We start from the raw sequence: 17,558 nt of genomic DNA on the forward strand, positions 1-17,558 counted from the left end.
CTCCCCTGACTACATATGGTCGCGCCACCCTGACCCACTCAGTTCCTTCACACCAAACGTTCAGGGAAAGATGCCGGTGCAAAGGGATGGAGGGTGGGTCACGGAATACATGTCTGCATCACATCTAAAATAACCATAGTTACAGCAAGTAACCATTTCTTCTTCTTCGAATAGATGCAGACGCATATTCCAAGTAGGTGACCAAGCAGCACCCCAATCGGAGGCAGAGCTCAGAGTAAGGACCAGAAGACTGACGTTCCAACATTAGCATCTCGCCTTGAAAGAAGCATTGAGTGCATAATTTGTCCGTAAAAGTATGCACGGACAACTATGTGGCCACCCTACAATGTCCAATATGAAAACATCATCAAGGAACACCACTGACGTTGGATGCACTCTTGTCAAATGCACCCATATCTGTTAAGGGGCATACCAGACGCTATCTCGTAAGCACTCCTGATGCAAGATACTATCCACCTGGAGATGGTGTGCACCAAGACCGCTTGACACTTCATATAGTGAAGAGAAGGTGAGAAGAGGCACTGAGGCACAGAACTGTTCCGTTCTGTCCAGAAAAAAGGCTAGACAGCAGCAACATCTACTGTAGAGTGGCATTGCTCCTCTGGAAAGGAATGCATTTTGGGAAAAAATGCAGGCAAGTACACCACTTGGTGCAGGTGAAACTGGAAGTCCATCTTGGAAACAAACTTCAGGAGTGGTAAACTTGTCCCTGGAGCTCTGTGTGTAAGGAGAACCAGCCATGAAGGCCTGTAACTCACACACTCTCCTGGTCAAAGTAATGGCTATCAAGAATGCCATCTTCTGAGACAGGAGGCACAGTGGGCAGGAAGCAAGGAGCTCTAATGGAGATCCCATCAGAGTTGCTAAAACCATGTTCAGATCCCACAAGGAGGCTGGCTCTTGGACTGGAGGATGTAGGCAGAGGAGCCCTCTGAGAAATCTCATCACCATAGCTATTGAGGAAACTGACTTCCCTTCGATGGGCAGATGAAAAGCCGATATTGCTGCCACATGCACTCTCAAAGAACTGAGTGCTAGGCCAATTCCTGAAGGTGCAGCAAGTACTCCAAGATGTCCTGGCTGGAAGTGTCTGCCGGACGGGTCCCACGGGCTAAGGACCAAATGGAAAACCTCTTCCACTTCACCAAGTAGGCTGCTCCAGTGGAAGGCTTCCTACTGTTAAGTAGGACCTGTTGGACAGCCTCTGAACAACATCCCTTCCTTCTCATTCAGCCACCACGCCATCAGGAACAGCAGGGCCATCGCTAGATGAAAGGTGAGGCCATAGTACTGCGTGAGGAGGTCGCGAAGGAGAGGAAACGGCGTGGAAGGCTGAAATGACAGTGAGAAGATCCAAGAACAAGCTCTGTCTTGACCACACCAGGGTGATGAGGATGAGTCTGGCTCGGTCCGCCTTGAGCCTCGCAATCACAGAGTCATAGAATATCAGGGTTGGAAGGGACCTCAGGAGGTCATCTAGTCCAACTGCCTACAGGACCAATCCCCAACTAAATCATCCCAGCCAGGGCTTTGTCAAGCCTGACCTTAAAAACCTCAAAGGAAAGAGATTCCACCACTTCTCTAGGTAACCCATTCCAGTGCTTTACCACCCTCCTAGTGAAAAAGTTTTTCCTAATAGCCAACCTAAACCTCTCCCACTGCAACTTGAGACCATTACTCCTTGTTCTGTCATGAACTGGGTAAGGACTGGTGTAAGAGGGAATGCATACAGCAGACCTCGCTTTCAGTTGCAGTCGAAGGCGTTGGAGCGCAGGCTGAGTCCCTCCTGAGATCAGAACAGGCTATACTTCCTATTTTCCCTTGTCACAAAGCAGTCGATTGTGTGAATGCCCCAAGTGGCAACCACCCCCCTGGAGGACCTCTGTCTTCAGCGACCAATCCTGGCTCGAGGAGAAGACTCTGCTGAGACGATCCGCAAGACAACTCTGGACCCCCCCACCGGCAAATGGAAAACTATTGTTTTCCATTGGGGTAATGTTCTCGTCAATACAGAACTGCCACAGGTTGATTGCCTCCAGGCAGAGTGCTCTGGAACGAGCTCCCCCTTGTTTATTAACGTAGTACATCACGGTAGTATTGTCCGTGAGTACGTGAACCACTGAATGTCTGATCCAGTCCCAAAAGGCACAACATGCATTCTGGCTCCAACACATGGATACGGAGCAAGGGGTCCTGCTCTGACCACAGGCCCTGCACCCACAACGAGTCAAGATGCACCCCCCCAACCCAGAAGGTATGCATCAATAACCACTGACTTGGTGGGAAAGGGCCAAGGGAAGGGGACCCCTTCGTACATGCTGCATGGCTGAGGAAGCTGAACCAATCTGTCAAGAAAGTACAGGGCAGGGCAATAAACCGTCCTGAGCCACATCTGTGAAGAGGATAAAAGCATAACCTGGCAAGATCACCTGGGTACATGCAGACATGTGGCCCAACAGGCACATACGAACCATCATAGATGTTTGCGATTGTAGGCTGAGGTCCAGCTGTCAGATCACCTGGAAGCAATCGGCTGGCAAAAATGCTCTTGACTTCGTGAAACTAAAAGGGCCCCAATTCACTCTATTTGCTGAGTGGGGACCAAAGTCGACTTGATGGTGTTTAGAATGAGCCCCAGATGGTCAAGCAAGTGCATGGTGGTATTGACATAGGTGCAAACTTCTTCTCTGGAGCCGCCCTTCAACAACCAGTTGCTGAGATAGAAAAAGACATGGATTCCCTTCCTTCTGAGATATGCCATGACCACCGCCATGCATTTGGTGAAGACCCAGGGGGCAGAAGAGAGACTGAATGGAAGAACCATGTAATGAAAATGGCAGTCTCCTACCATGAAGTGAAGATACTTCCTGTGATTCAGCAAAATGGCCACACTGAAGTAGGTGTCTTGAAGGTCCAGAGCAGCAAACCAGTCGTTCTGAGACAGCACCTGGCGGATAGCCGACAGAGTAACCGTGTGGAACCTCACATATTTGATTAACTTGTTGAGTCATAGAATCATAGATTTTAAGGTCAGAAGGGACCATTATGATTGTCTAGTCTGACCTCCTGCACAATGCAGGCCACAGAATCTCACCCACCCACTCCTGTAATAAAACCGTAACCTGTGTCTGAACTACTGAAGTCCTCAAATTGTGGTTTAAAGACTTCAAGGTGCAGAGAATCCTCCACCAAGTGACTCGTGCCCCATGCTGCAGAGGAAGGTGAAAAACCCCCAGGGACTCTGCCAATCTGCCCTGGAGGAAAATTCCTTCCCGACCCCAAACATGGCGGTCAGCTAAAACCTGAGCATGTGGGCAAGACTCACCAGCCAGACACCCAGGAAAGAATTATCTGTAGTAACTCAGATTCCACCCCATCTAACATCCCATCACAGGCCATTGGGCATATTTACCGCTAATAGTCAAAGATCAATTAATTGCCAAAATTAGGCTATCCCATCGTATCATCCCCTCCATAAAAGTATCAAGCTTAGCCTTGAAGTCAGATATGTCTTTTGCCCACACTGCTCCCCTTGGAAGGCTGTTCCAGAACTTCACTCCTCTGATGGTTAGAAACCTTTGTCTAATTTCAAGTCTAAACTTCCTTATGGCCAGTTTATATCCATTTGTTCTTGTGTCCACATTGGTACTAAGATTAAATAATTCCTCTCCCTCCCTGGTATTTATCCCTCTGATATATTTATACAGAGCAATCATATCTCCCCTAAGCCTTCTTTTGGTTAGGCTAAACATGCCAAGCTCTTTGAGTCTCCTTTCATAAGACAGGTTTTCTATTCCTCTGATCATCCTAGTAGCCCTTCTCTGTACCTGTTCCAGTTTGAATTCATCCTTCTTAAACATGGGAGACCAGAACTGCACACAATATTCCAGATGAGGTCTCACCAGTGTCTTGTATAATGGTACTAACACCTCCTTATCACTACTGGAAATACCTCATCTGATGCATCGCATTAGTTTTTTTCACAGCCATATCCCATTGGCGGCTTAGAGTCATCCTGTGATCAACCAATACTTCGAGGTTCTTCTCCTCCTCTGTTACTTCCAAGTGATGCTTCCCCAGCGATGAGTCTGCAAAAGTTGAGGATGGGCCTCATCCTGTCCTTGGATTTCAAAATCAGGAAATACCAGGAATAGAACACACATCTGTGGTGTTCCAGCAGACCCAACTCTACCACTCCCAATGCTATCAGAGAGCTGAGCCATGCAGAGATGTGCTGGCCACTGCTTCCCACAGCTCCCATTGGCTGGGAACGGCAAACTGTTGTGCCTGAGGATGGTCAATGTCAGCAAGATGTCTCACGGCCTGCAATCAGATTACCCTGATGGGCCACATGTAGCCCGCAGGCCGCAGGTTGCCCACCACTGGCATAGTCTGATCTGACAGTGTCTAGGACCCTGCTGTCCAATATTATTGAGATCCAGGCATTGAAAAAACAAGCCAGCCTGTCCCTAAAGGAACAGAGAGGAGGAAGAACAACTGGCACAGTACTCTCGACCAATGACTCAAAACAGGCGGTCAGCAGATATCAAAGGAGGGTGCAACGAGTGCCCAGGTCCCAAGCTCCAGTGATTCCTCTTATGAAACCTTTCCTGCTTCCTGGAATAGTCTCGCTGTCTTGGGGGAAGGGGTTGGACAAAGTGGGGCTGTGGCCTATACGGCTGGTGCTGTTGTGCCCCATAATGGCATCTGTAGTGGCTTGCAGTGGTTCCTCCCTGTCAGCATCAGAGGAAGGCCACTCCACCTCACTTCACCACCAAGCTGCTGAGAGCCGATCAACAGGAGATTAGCACAAATAACAGTCTGTAGCCAGCCCTCCGGCTCGGGCAGGCAGCAGGCACAGTAAGGCTCAGCCCTCTGGATGGGGCCGAGCAATATCAAGCAGTCAGGCTCAAGAGCTCTGGGCAGGGCAAAGCAATGGCAGCCTATGACCCAACTCCTTGGCTGGATAGACAGCAAACAGTCAGGCTCAGGCCCTCTGGGTGGGACAGAGCAAAAGCAGTCTATGACTCAGCTCCTTGGCTGGGCAGACAGCAAACAAATGCAGGCCATCCTGCCTAAGGTGAGTAGGCTACTACCCTCAGGATGGTGTTAGCAGCAGTGGGTAGGGGGAGCCAGGCCAGTGCTACTCCACCGGGTCCCACAGTGGTGGGAAATCCCGCCAATGGGGAGTACACCCCCAGTAACAGCAGGGTAGCCCTCAAATCTTTAGAAGAATGGAAGGTTTAATCTGTTTTGTCCAAGAATAGGGTTCAGCCATCAAATGGCAAGTCCTCAATTGTTTGCTGGACATCCAGCGCAATCCCTGAGTTCTGGAGCCAAGAAACCCTCCTCATAGTAATAGCTTAAGTCATCGCCCTGGCCAAGTGTCCGCCATATTGTGGTCAGATTATAAGGCCATCTTTGCCACTAAGGAGCCTTCAGCAACAAACTCCTGAAATTCATCCCGGGAGGTCTCAGGCAAATGCTCTTCAAACATAGCCATAACTGTCTAATTAAGAAAGTCATATTTGGTCAGCAGGGCTTGCTGATTTGTAACCCTCAGCTGAACGGACAACAAGATGTAGATCTGCCTTCCCTACCCTGTATCAAGGGAGGGTCAGAAGCCCCCACATCATCCTGCATACCGGAGTTGGTACCAAGCTGGCCTGCGCTCTTAGAGGAGGGAGAAGACTCACTCCAGGGCCTGGAACATCCCCAGTTGGTTTTATGTAACCTCTTTCTTGGCACTGATGACAGAGAATTATTTCTGTGCCTCTCTGGAGGTGACCCAGCCCCAGAACTGGGGGCAGCCAATCTCTCTCCAAGCCCAAGGGTGATATGAGGCTTGAGGAAGGACTCGGGACCTGAGGAAGGCCTCTGTACCAGGTCAAGCATCATGGCCTTCTCGAGTAGGTGCTGCTTCAGGCAAAGGTTCTGCGCCACCTGAGTCCTCTTCTTGAACAAACGACACATTGAGCAGAGTTCCTTCAGATGGGCTTCACCAAGTCAAAGCAGGCACTGCATATAGGGGTCACTGTTGGGCATCGCCCCACACGAATGGCAGTGCATGAACCCTGCTATGGGCATCACCAGGCAGGGGGGGCACTATCATTAAAAATGACACTATACTAACTCTAAACTAACGAATGACTAATGATCAACTATATACGCAACAACTAGGCTAGAAAATAGAAGTTCATGAGGTTGTGGAGCAATATCCACACAGAGCTCCAACTCCAGCTGATGGGCAGTAAGAAGGAATTGAGTGGGCTGGTGCGGCAACGCCTTATACAGCCAGGGGAGGGGCGACAGCCATGAGGCACGAGCACTGCCCCTCTGTGGGTACTAGGCAAAAGGCTCCGGCTCCAGTGCATGAGGCGTGCACACACCTATTGGGAATACATGTCTGCATTTACTCAAAGACGAATCTCTTTTTGTACATTTGTCCATCTCTCTACGAATCACAATAGGAGGACCAAAGTTCTTCCATTTACGATAGTATCTATGAATGACCTGAAATATGGTTTTATATATAGGTGTACTGAAGAACAATTGAAAAGTGCCTTTTCACCCTTTGTCTATCAACAGACATACACAAAATAGAGAATTAAAAATGAAGGCTACTGGAGCTTTTCAAGATACGCCTCTGTACATTCACATTTGTGGGGTATTCTGGTGGTACAACATAGATGCGAGACTTTTGCACAGACCACTCATAGAAAACCCATTAATATATAATAAGTGATAATTTTTGCAATTAAGACAAACTGGATAAAATCAATCAATAAGTTATAAAAGTTTATATTTATAGATGTGATATTAATGCAACAAAACAAAAATACTGTATAAGCTGAAAAATGAAAATAATACTGTTATGGAGATGGTCAAATTCTTATAAGTTATGTTGATTTTGTATAATCTATGTCCAAGATACACACCTCCTGCTGCAGTCTCTTTAGTTCAGCCTCCAACTGTTCAAGTTCTTGTTTACAATCCAGCAACTGCTCAGTTTTTTCCTCCCTTGAAAAAACAAAAAATGTAATTAAAATAATATAGTACTATACCACTTTGCCACTGAATCATTGTCTTATTTGACAATATTTAAATTACTGACAGTAGCTGGGCAACAATAACTACCTCTTGATATTACTCAAACTTTTCTTTATTTAATCCATAATTTCATGGGAGTTTTGCATTGCAAATCAAAAGCTACAGCAAATCAATGTATGTTATAGAGAACACAATCTTTGAGGAATAAAGTATTACTAACCTGTTTCCTAATGGCTGTTTTTCATGATGTGTTGCATAAGTCCATTCCACCGCAGGTGTATGTGTATACAGTGCACTGTTGGAGATTTTTCCATCAGTGACACCCATCAGGGCACGGCATGTGCCCACTGCTGTCTCAGACTGCTGTGCGATGGTATAAAGGGCAGAAATGCCCTCAATCCTCCACAGTTCCTTCTCACCAGACAGACTCCAATATAACGGGAAAGGAGGGTGGGTCTTGGAATGGAGATGTGCAACACCTCCAAAAGAAAAAACTGTTACTAACCTTCCATAACTGTTGTTCTTCAAGATGTGTTGCTCATGTCCATTTCACGTCAGGTGTGTGCATTCCATGTGCACCGTTGTTGGAGATTATTCCCTTAGTGGAATCCATAGGGGCCAGTCCTAGTGCCCCTGAAACCCCGCGTTTATGCGCCGGTATAAGGGGCGCTGCCGGCCCCACACCCTTTCAGTTCCTTCTTGCCGGTAACTCTGACAGAGGGGAAGGAGGCCGGGTCATGGAATGGACTTGAGCAACACATTTCAAAGAACAACAGTTACACAATATTAGTAACCATTTTTTCTTCTTCAAGTGCTTGCTCATATCGATTCCATGCTAGGTGACTTCGAAGCAGTATCCCTGGTGGTGGACTCAGAGTTCATGGACGTGTAGCATGGAACACTGCTCTCCCAAAAATGACAACGTCACAAGCCTGCTGGGTGATGGCATAATGGGACATGAAGGTATGAATTCATGACCATATCGTGGCCCTGCAGATGTCCTGGATTGAAATCTGCCCGAGGAATGCTTCTCACAAAGCCTGGACTCTTGTAGAATGGGATGTAACAATGGCTGGAGGCAGAACTTTCGCCTGCTCCTAGCACATCCTGATGCAGGCAGTTATCCAGGCTGAGATCCTTATACCAGCAAATCTTTCATCCTGTCTGCCACCGCTATAAAGAGCCATGTCGTCTTGCAGAAGGGGTTAGTCCATTCGATATAGAAGGCTAGCAGCTGTCTAACGTCTAAGGTATGCAACCAACATTCCTTGTCCGATCTGTGAGGCTACAGAAGCAAGACAAGCAGAAAAATGTTCTAGTTGTTATGGTACTGTGACACCACCATTGGCAGGAAGGACGGCTGGGGGCACAGTAGGACCTTGTCCTTGAAGAACACCATATAAGAGGGTTCTGAAGTTTGGGCTCTAATTTCGGAGACCCTTCTGGCCAATCTAATTGTCACTAGGAAGGCCATCTTCCAAGAGAAGTGCAGCAGCAAACAAGATGCCAATAGTTCAAAGTGGGTGTTCTGTGAGCCTTGACAGTACCAGATTCAAGTGCCATGGGACAATTGGGTCGCAAAACTGAGGGTAAAGTTTTTGCAAGGCATTAAGGAACCTGACTGTTATATCGTGCAAGAAGACTGATTTACCTTGGACCAGGGGGTGGAACGCCGAGATGGCCGCAAGGTGGACCTTGACTGATGATAGGGTCAGCCCCTGGTACTTCAGGTGAAGTGAATAGTCCAAGATGGACTAGACGACTGAAAGGGGGAAAGACCCTGATCAGAGGCCCAACAAGTGAAGTACTTCCATTTAGCAAAATAGGTTGCTCTGGTAAAGGGTTTCCCCCTACCCAGTAAGATTTGCTGGACCTGCTCCGAGCAGGCCCACTCCCAAGGGTTCAACCATGCAGCAGCCAAGCCATCAGATGCGGGGACGAAAGGTTTGGGTGAAGCAACTGACCTTGGTTCTGCGAGATTAAGTCCGGGCGTAGCGGGAACTCTAGTGTGGCTGCTACCAAAAGGTCCAAATCAAGATAACCCTCGCCTTGTCCCTTTTATGATCTTTAAGGACCCTGTGGACTAGGGGTGTTGGGTGGGAAGGTGTACAGCAGTCCCACTGCCCACAAGAGCATGGAGGCATCAGACATGGAGCCTTGGCCGAGACCGTGCATTGAGAAAAACTGCAGGAATCTCCTTTTCTGTCTGGAAGCAAAAAGGTCCACCAGAGGAGTCCCCCACCTCTGGAAGATGGAGTTGACAACCAACGGGTGCAGGGACCACACAGGTGAGAGGAGAAAGAACTGCTGAGGAGATCCACCAGTGCATTCCGGACCCCAGGGAGATGTGACGCCTTGAGGTAAATGGCCTGTTCCACACAGAAGTCTCAGAATTGAAGAGCCTCCTGACACAGGGCTGAGGAGCGAGCTCATCCTTTCTTGTTGATGTAGAACATCGTGGCCATATTGTTTGTCAAGATCTGTACAGCTCTCCCTGACAGGTAGGGAAGGAATGCCTAGCAGGCCAAGAGTATCATCCTGAGTTCCCTGACATTTATGTGAAGGGAGATATCCTCCTGGGACCAGAGGCCCTGAGTACAGAGACTGCTGAGGTGGGCTCCCCACCCCAAGTCTTCAGCATCTGAGACCAATGTCACTGACAGGTATGGGGCAGTGAAGGGGACTCAGTTCATCACCGTCCACGGTTCTGTCCAGCAAGTCAGTGACGCCAGAACGCTCAATGGAATTGTGAGAGGCAAGTCCAAGTGGTGTCTGCTGGGGGAGTAAACTGATGCCAGCCACATCTACAGAGGTCTGAGATGCAGCCATGCATACTGCACCACGTAAGTACATACTGCCTTGTGGCCCACCAGCCTGAGTCATACCCAAGCGGTCATGAACAGATAGGCCTTGATGTGGGTGATGAGTTCTGACATCGCTCAGAACTGGGTCTCCAGCAGGTAGGCTCTGGCCTGAGTAGAGTTGAGCACTGCTCCTATAAACTCTATTTTCTGAACTGGGATCAGAGTTGATTTCTGCTCGTTCATAAGCAGACCCAGCTCTCGACACGTGGCCCATACTATGCTGACGCTGCCTTTGACTAGCCAGTTGTCAAAATATGGATAGATCTGCATGCCTCGACATCTCAGGTAAGCTGCCACCGCAGCCATGCACTTTGTGAAAACCATTGGGGCTTACAAGAGACCGAAGGGGAATGCGGTGAATTGGTAGTGACACAGTACCACCATGAACTGGAGGAATCTCCTGTGCCCATGGAAGACTGAGATGTGGAAATAAGCGTCTTTTAAATCAAGGGTGGCATACCAGTCTCCCGGATCCAGGGCAGGGATGATGGAGGCCAGAGAGACCATGCAGACCTTCAATGTTTTAAGATATTTGTTGAGTCGACGCAGGTCTAGGATGGGCCTGATGCCCCCTTCGGCCTTTGGGATTAGGAAATAAGTAAAAACCCGTTCCTCCTCAGATCTCAAGCAACTTCCTCCATGGCCTCTCACACGCAGGAGGGATTCCACCTCCTGGACGAGGAGATGCTCGTGAGAAGGGTCCCTGAAGAGGGACGGGGTTGGGAGGTGCAACGGGGAGGATGGATGAAAACTGCCACAGTCCAAGGTTATTCGGGACCATGCAATACGGAAAGGAAATAAGTGGTCCAAAACCGAAAGAGGGCACGGATCCTGGGTCAAGTCTGGTACGCTGTCCTCGCGCACTCTCTCAAAAGGCCTGCCTCAAGCAACCGGGGTATATTCCTGAGCCCAACTTGGGAACCAAAGACGACTGAGTGGGCTATCAGCACTTATATCCTCTCCCTTTTTCTCTTATAGGGCTTGTGCCTGAGATGACCCGAGAACTGGGGAGGCGGCTGTGGCCGGACTGTGTTCTGGAGACCAGAGCTGTGTAAAGGCCCAAAAAGTGCAGAGTGGCCCTAAAGTCCTTCAGGCCAGGCAACTTAGCCCTGATCTACACTGTAAGTTTAGATCGCATTTAGCAGCATTAGATCGGTTTAGCCCTGCACCCATCCACACTACAAAGCCATTTCTTCTGACTTTAAGGGCTCTTAAAACTGGTTTCTGTGCTCCTCCCCGACAAGTGGATTAGCGCTGAAATCGACCTTGCTGGATCGAATTTGGGGTAGTATGGATGCAATTTGACAGTATTGGCCTCCGGGAGCTATCCCAGAGTGCTCCATTGTGACTGCTCTGGACAGCACTCTCAACTCAGATGCACTGGCCAGGTAGACAAGAAAAGTCCCGCGAACTTTTGAAGTTCATTTCCTGTTTGGCCAGCGTGGTGAGCTCATCAGCAGAGGTGACCGTTGACTCCCAGAATTGCAAAAGAGCTCCAGCATGGACCGAACGGGAGGTACTGGATCTGACTGCTGTATGGAGAAAAGAATCCGTGCTATCAGAACTCCGTTCCAAAACAAGAGATGCCAAAATAGTTGAAAAAATCTCCAAGGGCATGAAGGATAGAGGCTATCATAGGCACCCGCAGCAGTGGCGAGTGAAACTTAAGGAGTTCAGGCAAGCGTACCTAAAAACCCAAGAGGAAAATGCCCACTCAGGGTCAGAGTCCCAGACATGCTGCTTCTATGATGAGCTGCATGCAATTCTAGACGGTGCCCCTACCACTGCCCCACCCCTGTACGTGGACTCCTGCAAGGGGGGAGTCTCAAACAACAGGGATGAGGATTTGAGGGACGAGGAAGATGATGAGGAGGGGGAGGTTGAAGATAGCACACACCAGGCAAGCAGAGAAAACATTCTCCCCAACAGCCAGGAACTGTTTATCACCTTGGATCCAATACCCTCTCAACCCGGGCTCCTGGACCTTGAAGGCAGAGAAGGCAGCTCTGGTGAGTGTATCTTTGTAAATATAATACATGGTTTAAAAGCAAGCATGTTTAATGATTAATTTGCCCTGAAGACTTGGGATGCATTCGCGGCCAGTACAGCTACTGGAAAAGTCTGTTAACATGTATGGGGATGGAGCGGAAATCCTCCAGGGACACTCAATGAAATATCCTGGATGTACTCCCAAAGCCTTTGCAAAAGGTTTCTGGGGAAGGCAGCCTTATTGCGTCCTCCATTGTAGGACACTTTACCACAGCAGGCCAGCAGCACGTAATCTGGAATCATTGCATAACAAAGCATGGCAGCGTATGGTCCCCGTGTTTGCTGGCATTCAAACAACATCCGTTCTTTATCTCTCTGTGTTATCCTCAGGACAGTGACATCATTCATGGTCACCTGGTTGAAATAGGGGAATTTTATTAAGGGGACATTCAGAGGTGGCTGTTCCTGCTGGGCTGTTTGTCGGTGGCTGAACAGAAATCATCCCCGCTGTTAGCCACGCGGTCTAGGGAGGGGTGAAGCGATCATCCCAGAGAATTGGTGGGGAGGGTGTGCGCAGAGGGGGTTAGTTGGGTTTGTGCTGCATGTTAACACAAAAACTGCAGCCCCTCCTTTTAAATGCTAACCCATTTTTAAGGGCCAACCCAACGGGTGCTTGGTATGCGAAATGAGGGTACTGCTCTTTGAAACCATTCCCACATGTTAGGAAGGTTAAAGAAGCCAGAAGACTGTGTCATACCATGTCTGCCTGCAAGCCGAATTCTGTTGCCCGTCAGTCCTGCGTGTGTGATCTCTCACACCATACCGGCAGGCCATCAATATAAGAAGCAAAATGCGACCTTGTAAAGAAAGATATGTAATGTTAACAGCTTGGTTCACCATGAAAGAGTCTACCCATTGTTCTGTAAAATGTCTCTTTTTAAAGACTAATCTCCCTTTTTTCCCTCCTGCAACTTCAAATGTTTCAACGGAGCCCCTATCATCTCTGTCCCAGAGGCTATTAAAGATTAGAAGCCAAAAAAAACGCACTTGTGATGAAATGTTCTCTGAGCTTATGCAGGCCTCCCACGCTGAAAGAGTCCAGCACAATACGCTGAGGGAGACAATATCACAGTCCAGGAAAGCACAAAATGAACGCGAGGACAGGAGGAACCAGCGAGAGGAGAGGAGGGACGAGTGAGAGGAGAGGTGGCGTCAGCGTGATGAGAGGAGGCAGGATGCAATACTGAGGCTACTGGAGGATCAAACTGATATGCTCCCGCGTATGGTTGAGGTGCAGAAAAGGCAGCAGGAGCACAGACGGCCACTGCAGCCCCTGTGTAACCAACCGCCCTCCTCCCCAAGTTCCATAGCCTCCTCACCCAGATGCTGAAAAATGCGGTGTGGGGGGCCTCTGGGCACCCGATCACTCTATCCCAGAGGACTGCCCAAGCAACAGAAAGCTGGCATTCAATAAGTTTTGAACTGTAGTGTGGCTTGTCCTTCCATCCTCCCCTCATCCACCACCCCTCCTGGGCTACTTTGGCAGTTATCCCCCATTTGTGTGATGAATTAATAAAGAATGCATGAATTTGAAACAACAATGACTTTATTGCCTCTGCAAGTGGTGATCAAAGGGGGGAGGGGAGGACGGTTGGCTTACAGGGAAGTGAACCAAGGGGGCAGGCTTTCATCAAGAAACAAACAGAAAATTTACACCATAGCCTGGCGAGTTATGAAACTGATTTTCAGAGCAGGGCACGCTGCACATCAGAAAAGCTGTGCTCTTCTAACAGCTCTGGTGTCTAGCTGTGCGTAATCAGCGGCCAGACGATTTGCCTCAACCTCCCACCCCACCATAAACGTCTAGCCCTTACGCTCACAGATATTGTGGAGCACACAGCAAGCAGTAATAACAATAGGAATATTGGTTTTGCTGAGGTCTAACCGAGTCAGTAAATTGCACCAGCGAGCTTTTAAACGTCCAAATGCTCATTCTACCACCACTCTGCACTTGCTCAGCCTATAGTTGAACAGCTCCTGACTACTGTCCAGGGTGCCTGTGTATGGCTTCATGAGCCATGGCATTAAGGGGTAGGCTGGGTCCCGAAGGATAACTATAGGCATTTCAACATCCCCAATGGTTATTTTCTGGTCTAGGAATTAAGTTCCTTCCTGCACGTGTTCAAACAGACCAGAGTTCCTGAAGATGCGAGTGTCATGCCCCTTTCCCCGTCATCCCACGTTGATGTTGGTGAAACATCCCTTGTGATCCACCAGTGCTTGCAGCACCATTGAAAAGTACCCTTTATGGTTTACGTACTGGCTGCCTTGGTGGTCCGGTGCCAAGATAGGGATATGCGTTCCGTCTATCACCCCACCATAGTTAGGGAACCCCACTGCAGCAAAGCCATCCACTATGACCTGCACATTTCCGAGAGTCACTACCCTTGATAGCAGCAGCTCAGTGATTGTGTTGGCTACTTGCATCACAGCAGCCCCCCAGTAGATTTACTCACTCCAAATTGATTTCCGACTGACCAGTAGCTGTCTGGCGTTGTAATCTTCCAGAGGGCTATCGCCACTCGTTTGTGAACTGTGAGGGCTGCTCTCATCTTGGTATTCTTGCGCTTCAGGGCAGGGGAAAGCAAGTCACAAAGTTCTATAAAAGTGCCCTTACACATGTGAAAGTTTCGCAGCCACTGGGAATCATCCCAGACCTGCAATACTATGCCGTCCCAGCAGTCTCTGCTTGTTTCCCAGGCCCAGAATCGGCTTTCCACTGCATGAACCTGCCCCATTACCACCATGATGTCCAAATTGCCATGGCCCGTACTTTGAGAGAAGTCTGTGTCCATGCCCTCATCACTATCGTGATCATGCTGTCGTCGCCTCCTCGCCTGCTTTTTCAGGTTCTGCACATACTGCAGGATAATGTGCAAGGTGTTTACAATGCTCACAACAGCAGCGGTGATCTGAGCAGGCTCCATGCTTGCCATGGTATGTCATCTGCAGGAGAGTAGAGTTGCAGTGGAAGCGGTGGTTGACGATGGATGCCATGAGAATAGATATTTATACAGAACGACGAGAGGACCTGCTAGGTGGATTCATGGCACCAGGAGAGCAGAGTTGCAGCAGAAGCGGTGGATGACGATGATGGTTAGCAGTCCTATTGCACAGTCTGTTGACAGCAGTATGGCTTGTGCATGGAAAAAAGATGCAAAACGATAATCTGCGATTGCTTTCACAGAGAGAGGGGCAACTGACGACATGTACCCAAAGCCACCTGCAACAATGTTTTTGCCCCATCAGCCATTGGGAGCTCAACCCAGAATTCCAATGGGCAGCATAGACTGTGAGAACTGTGGAATAGCTACTCACAGTGCAATGCTCCGAAAGTCGACGCTAGCCACAGCACTGTGGACGCACTCTGCCAACTTAATGCGCTTAATGGGGACACACACAATTGACTGTATAAAATCGCTTCCTAAAATTGACTTCTATAAATTCAACCTAATTTTGTACCCTTAGTGTTTTAGTGTAGGTAGCTGTCCCAGCCTTTGTGGGACTTTGTTCCAGAGACTGGGCATATCCCAGTCTCTAAGTTTCAAGCCATGCTCCAATTCCAGCAAACCCATGCCAGTGAGTGAGCCTCATTCAGTTTGTCTGAAGTGCCTTAGGGAAGCTCACATCAAAGATAAGTAAAGGATCTGTAGGGGCTTCAGGCCAAGGATTTTAAAAGATAGAGACATTGATGAACGCTCTACTAATGGAGGTGGCTCTTAGACCATCTTCAGAGCCATCCCGTTCCAAATCAGCACCAAGTACTTCAGCTTCAGTGTGAAGTACGCCTCCGGCATCATGCACAGCCTGGCACCACTTGCCTTCTCTGGTGCTATGGAGGAGGCACAAGAAACATGAAAGAGTCTAATCACAGCCTATTGGAAATTTTTGGCCACTGTGACCTCCTCCGGGTGACCCTTCCCAGTCAACAAAGCAGTGTTGGGTCCAGCTAAGATCGTTCGGCTGACCCCATTCTCCCTGCCTCCAGTGTCAAAAACAGTGGAGAAAAAGTACATCCTGGCGTTGGGGGTTAAGTACTTATATTCTCACCCGCTTCCTGGATCCCTGGTGGGATCCCAGCTGCAAATAAGATGGACAGGCAAGGCCAACCCAGTGCCATCACAAAAAATAAGAGGCTAAAAGACTGGACTTATCTGGGCTTATGCCTTAGTCCCCAGATCTCAAACAGTGAGCTATCTGCCATGCCAGTGAGTGACCTGCATATGAGCTGCTTAAAGTGTCTTAGGGAAGCTCACATCAAAGACAGGTGCAAAATCTGAAAGGGCTTCAAGTCACAAACGCTTAAGGACATGACATTTGCTTAAAGGCCCTGTTAATGGAAGCAGTACTTAGACCGGCGTTGGAAATGTGCCACTTCAATTTGGTGCCGAGCATATTGGCCTCAGTGCGGAGTGCTCCGCCAGCACTGTGCCCTTCCTGGCACCAGTTTCCATCCTCTGTGCCAAGGAAGAGGCACAAAAAACAATGTGCCAGAAGAGGGCTCTCCCCAGTTCCACAGAGGCATAGGCTGGGGACAGCTGATGAGGTGAGAACCATGCTGGGCCACTCGTCCTCCCCAGAGCCACAGTTGGCAGCGGCAAGACTACCTAGGACTCTGAGCTCAGTCCGGGACCCACCACCGACTCCTGGGAGTGATCGGGCCATCTTCCACTTACAAGCCCCATCAACACCAGAGGCTTTCAAGTCGGCAAGGGACTTAATGTCTCTTCCGATGCTGCTTACACCCCAACAACCTTAAGTGACTTCCTTGGAGTCGTCGAAGATGGCCCCCCTCCAGAAGGAAACCCTCCATGGGCCCACCTCAGTGGTCTCCAACCTGACGCAAGTCTCTGGCTTTGCAACATTGATCTCCACCTTCGCGGCGCTGATCACCAGCTTCCCAATCACTGACTTCACAGCACTGGTTCCCAGTGCCACAACGCGTATCCCTGGTACCATGACAGCAGTCACCGGCTCCACTGCACCAGTCTCCGACCCAATGTCGTTCCCCGGCTCCCCATCACAGCTGACAGGCAGACATGGCAATGGCTCCACCATGATTCCAAGAGAGAAATACTTGTCGGAGTCTGGGGACGAATCCCTCCCTCCCCCAAGGAGGCACTGGCATCAGCATTACATGCTAGACTTTGGTGCGGGACCATCTGTTGGTGCTTGGCCACTGGAAGTATTGAAATACATAGGGGTTCCCTTCAATGTTGGGACCTTACTCCCAACTGTTGTCCTTGATCTCTGAGAAGCGAACCCCGATCCTGATTTGGACTCTGATCTGAGACCCCAGCAGTCCCAGAGGAGGTAGCCTCGGCAGTGAAGGAAGAACTAGCCCTTCCTACAGTGGTGGCCTCTTCCTTATCATCCCCAGATGAGGCGGTCACGGGGCCTGCCAACCCGCTGCCACTGGATGCCTTCAGGACTAACTAGGAGCTCCTCAAGCGGGTCACCACAAACTGGAAGCTAGAGGTGGAGGAGCTCAAGGACCCCACGGACAGCCTGTTTGACATTTTGACTGCAGTGGCCCCCTACAAGGTGGTCCTACCAGTCAATGAAGGGGTACTG

General features: G+C 49.3%; 1 protein-coding gene across 10 annotated transcripts in view; it reads right to left on the minus strand.

The window, feature by feature from the left end:
* Nucleotides 1-17,558, minus strand: part of CCDC88A (coiled-coil domain containing 88A) — a 354,197-nt gene that overhangs the window by 146,417 nt on the left and 190,222 nt on the right. For all 10 annotated transcript variants that reach the window (XM_038395536.2, XM_043512327.1, XM_043512326.1 and 7 more), the window contains one exon: nucleotides 6,960-7,041. In XM_038395536.2, the coding sequence (XP_038251464.1) occupies nucleotides 6,960-7,041 (82 nt within the window). The remainder of the gene's footprint in view (nucleotides 1-6,959; nucleotides 7,042-17,558) is intronic.

The sequence above is a fragment of the Dermochelys coriacea genome, chromosome 3, assembly GCF_009764565.3.
Source record: "Dermochelys coriacea isolate rDerCor1 chromosome 3, rDerCor1.pri.v4, whole genome shotgun sequence".
NCBI classification, from domain to species: Eukaryota; Metazoa; Chordata; order Testudines; family Dermochelyidae; genus Dermochelys; species Dermochelys coriacea.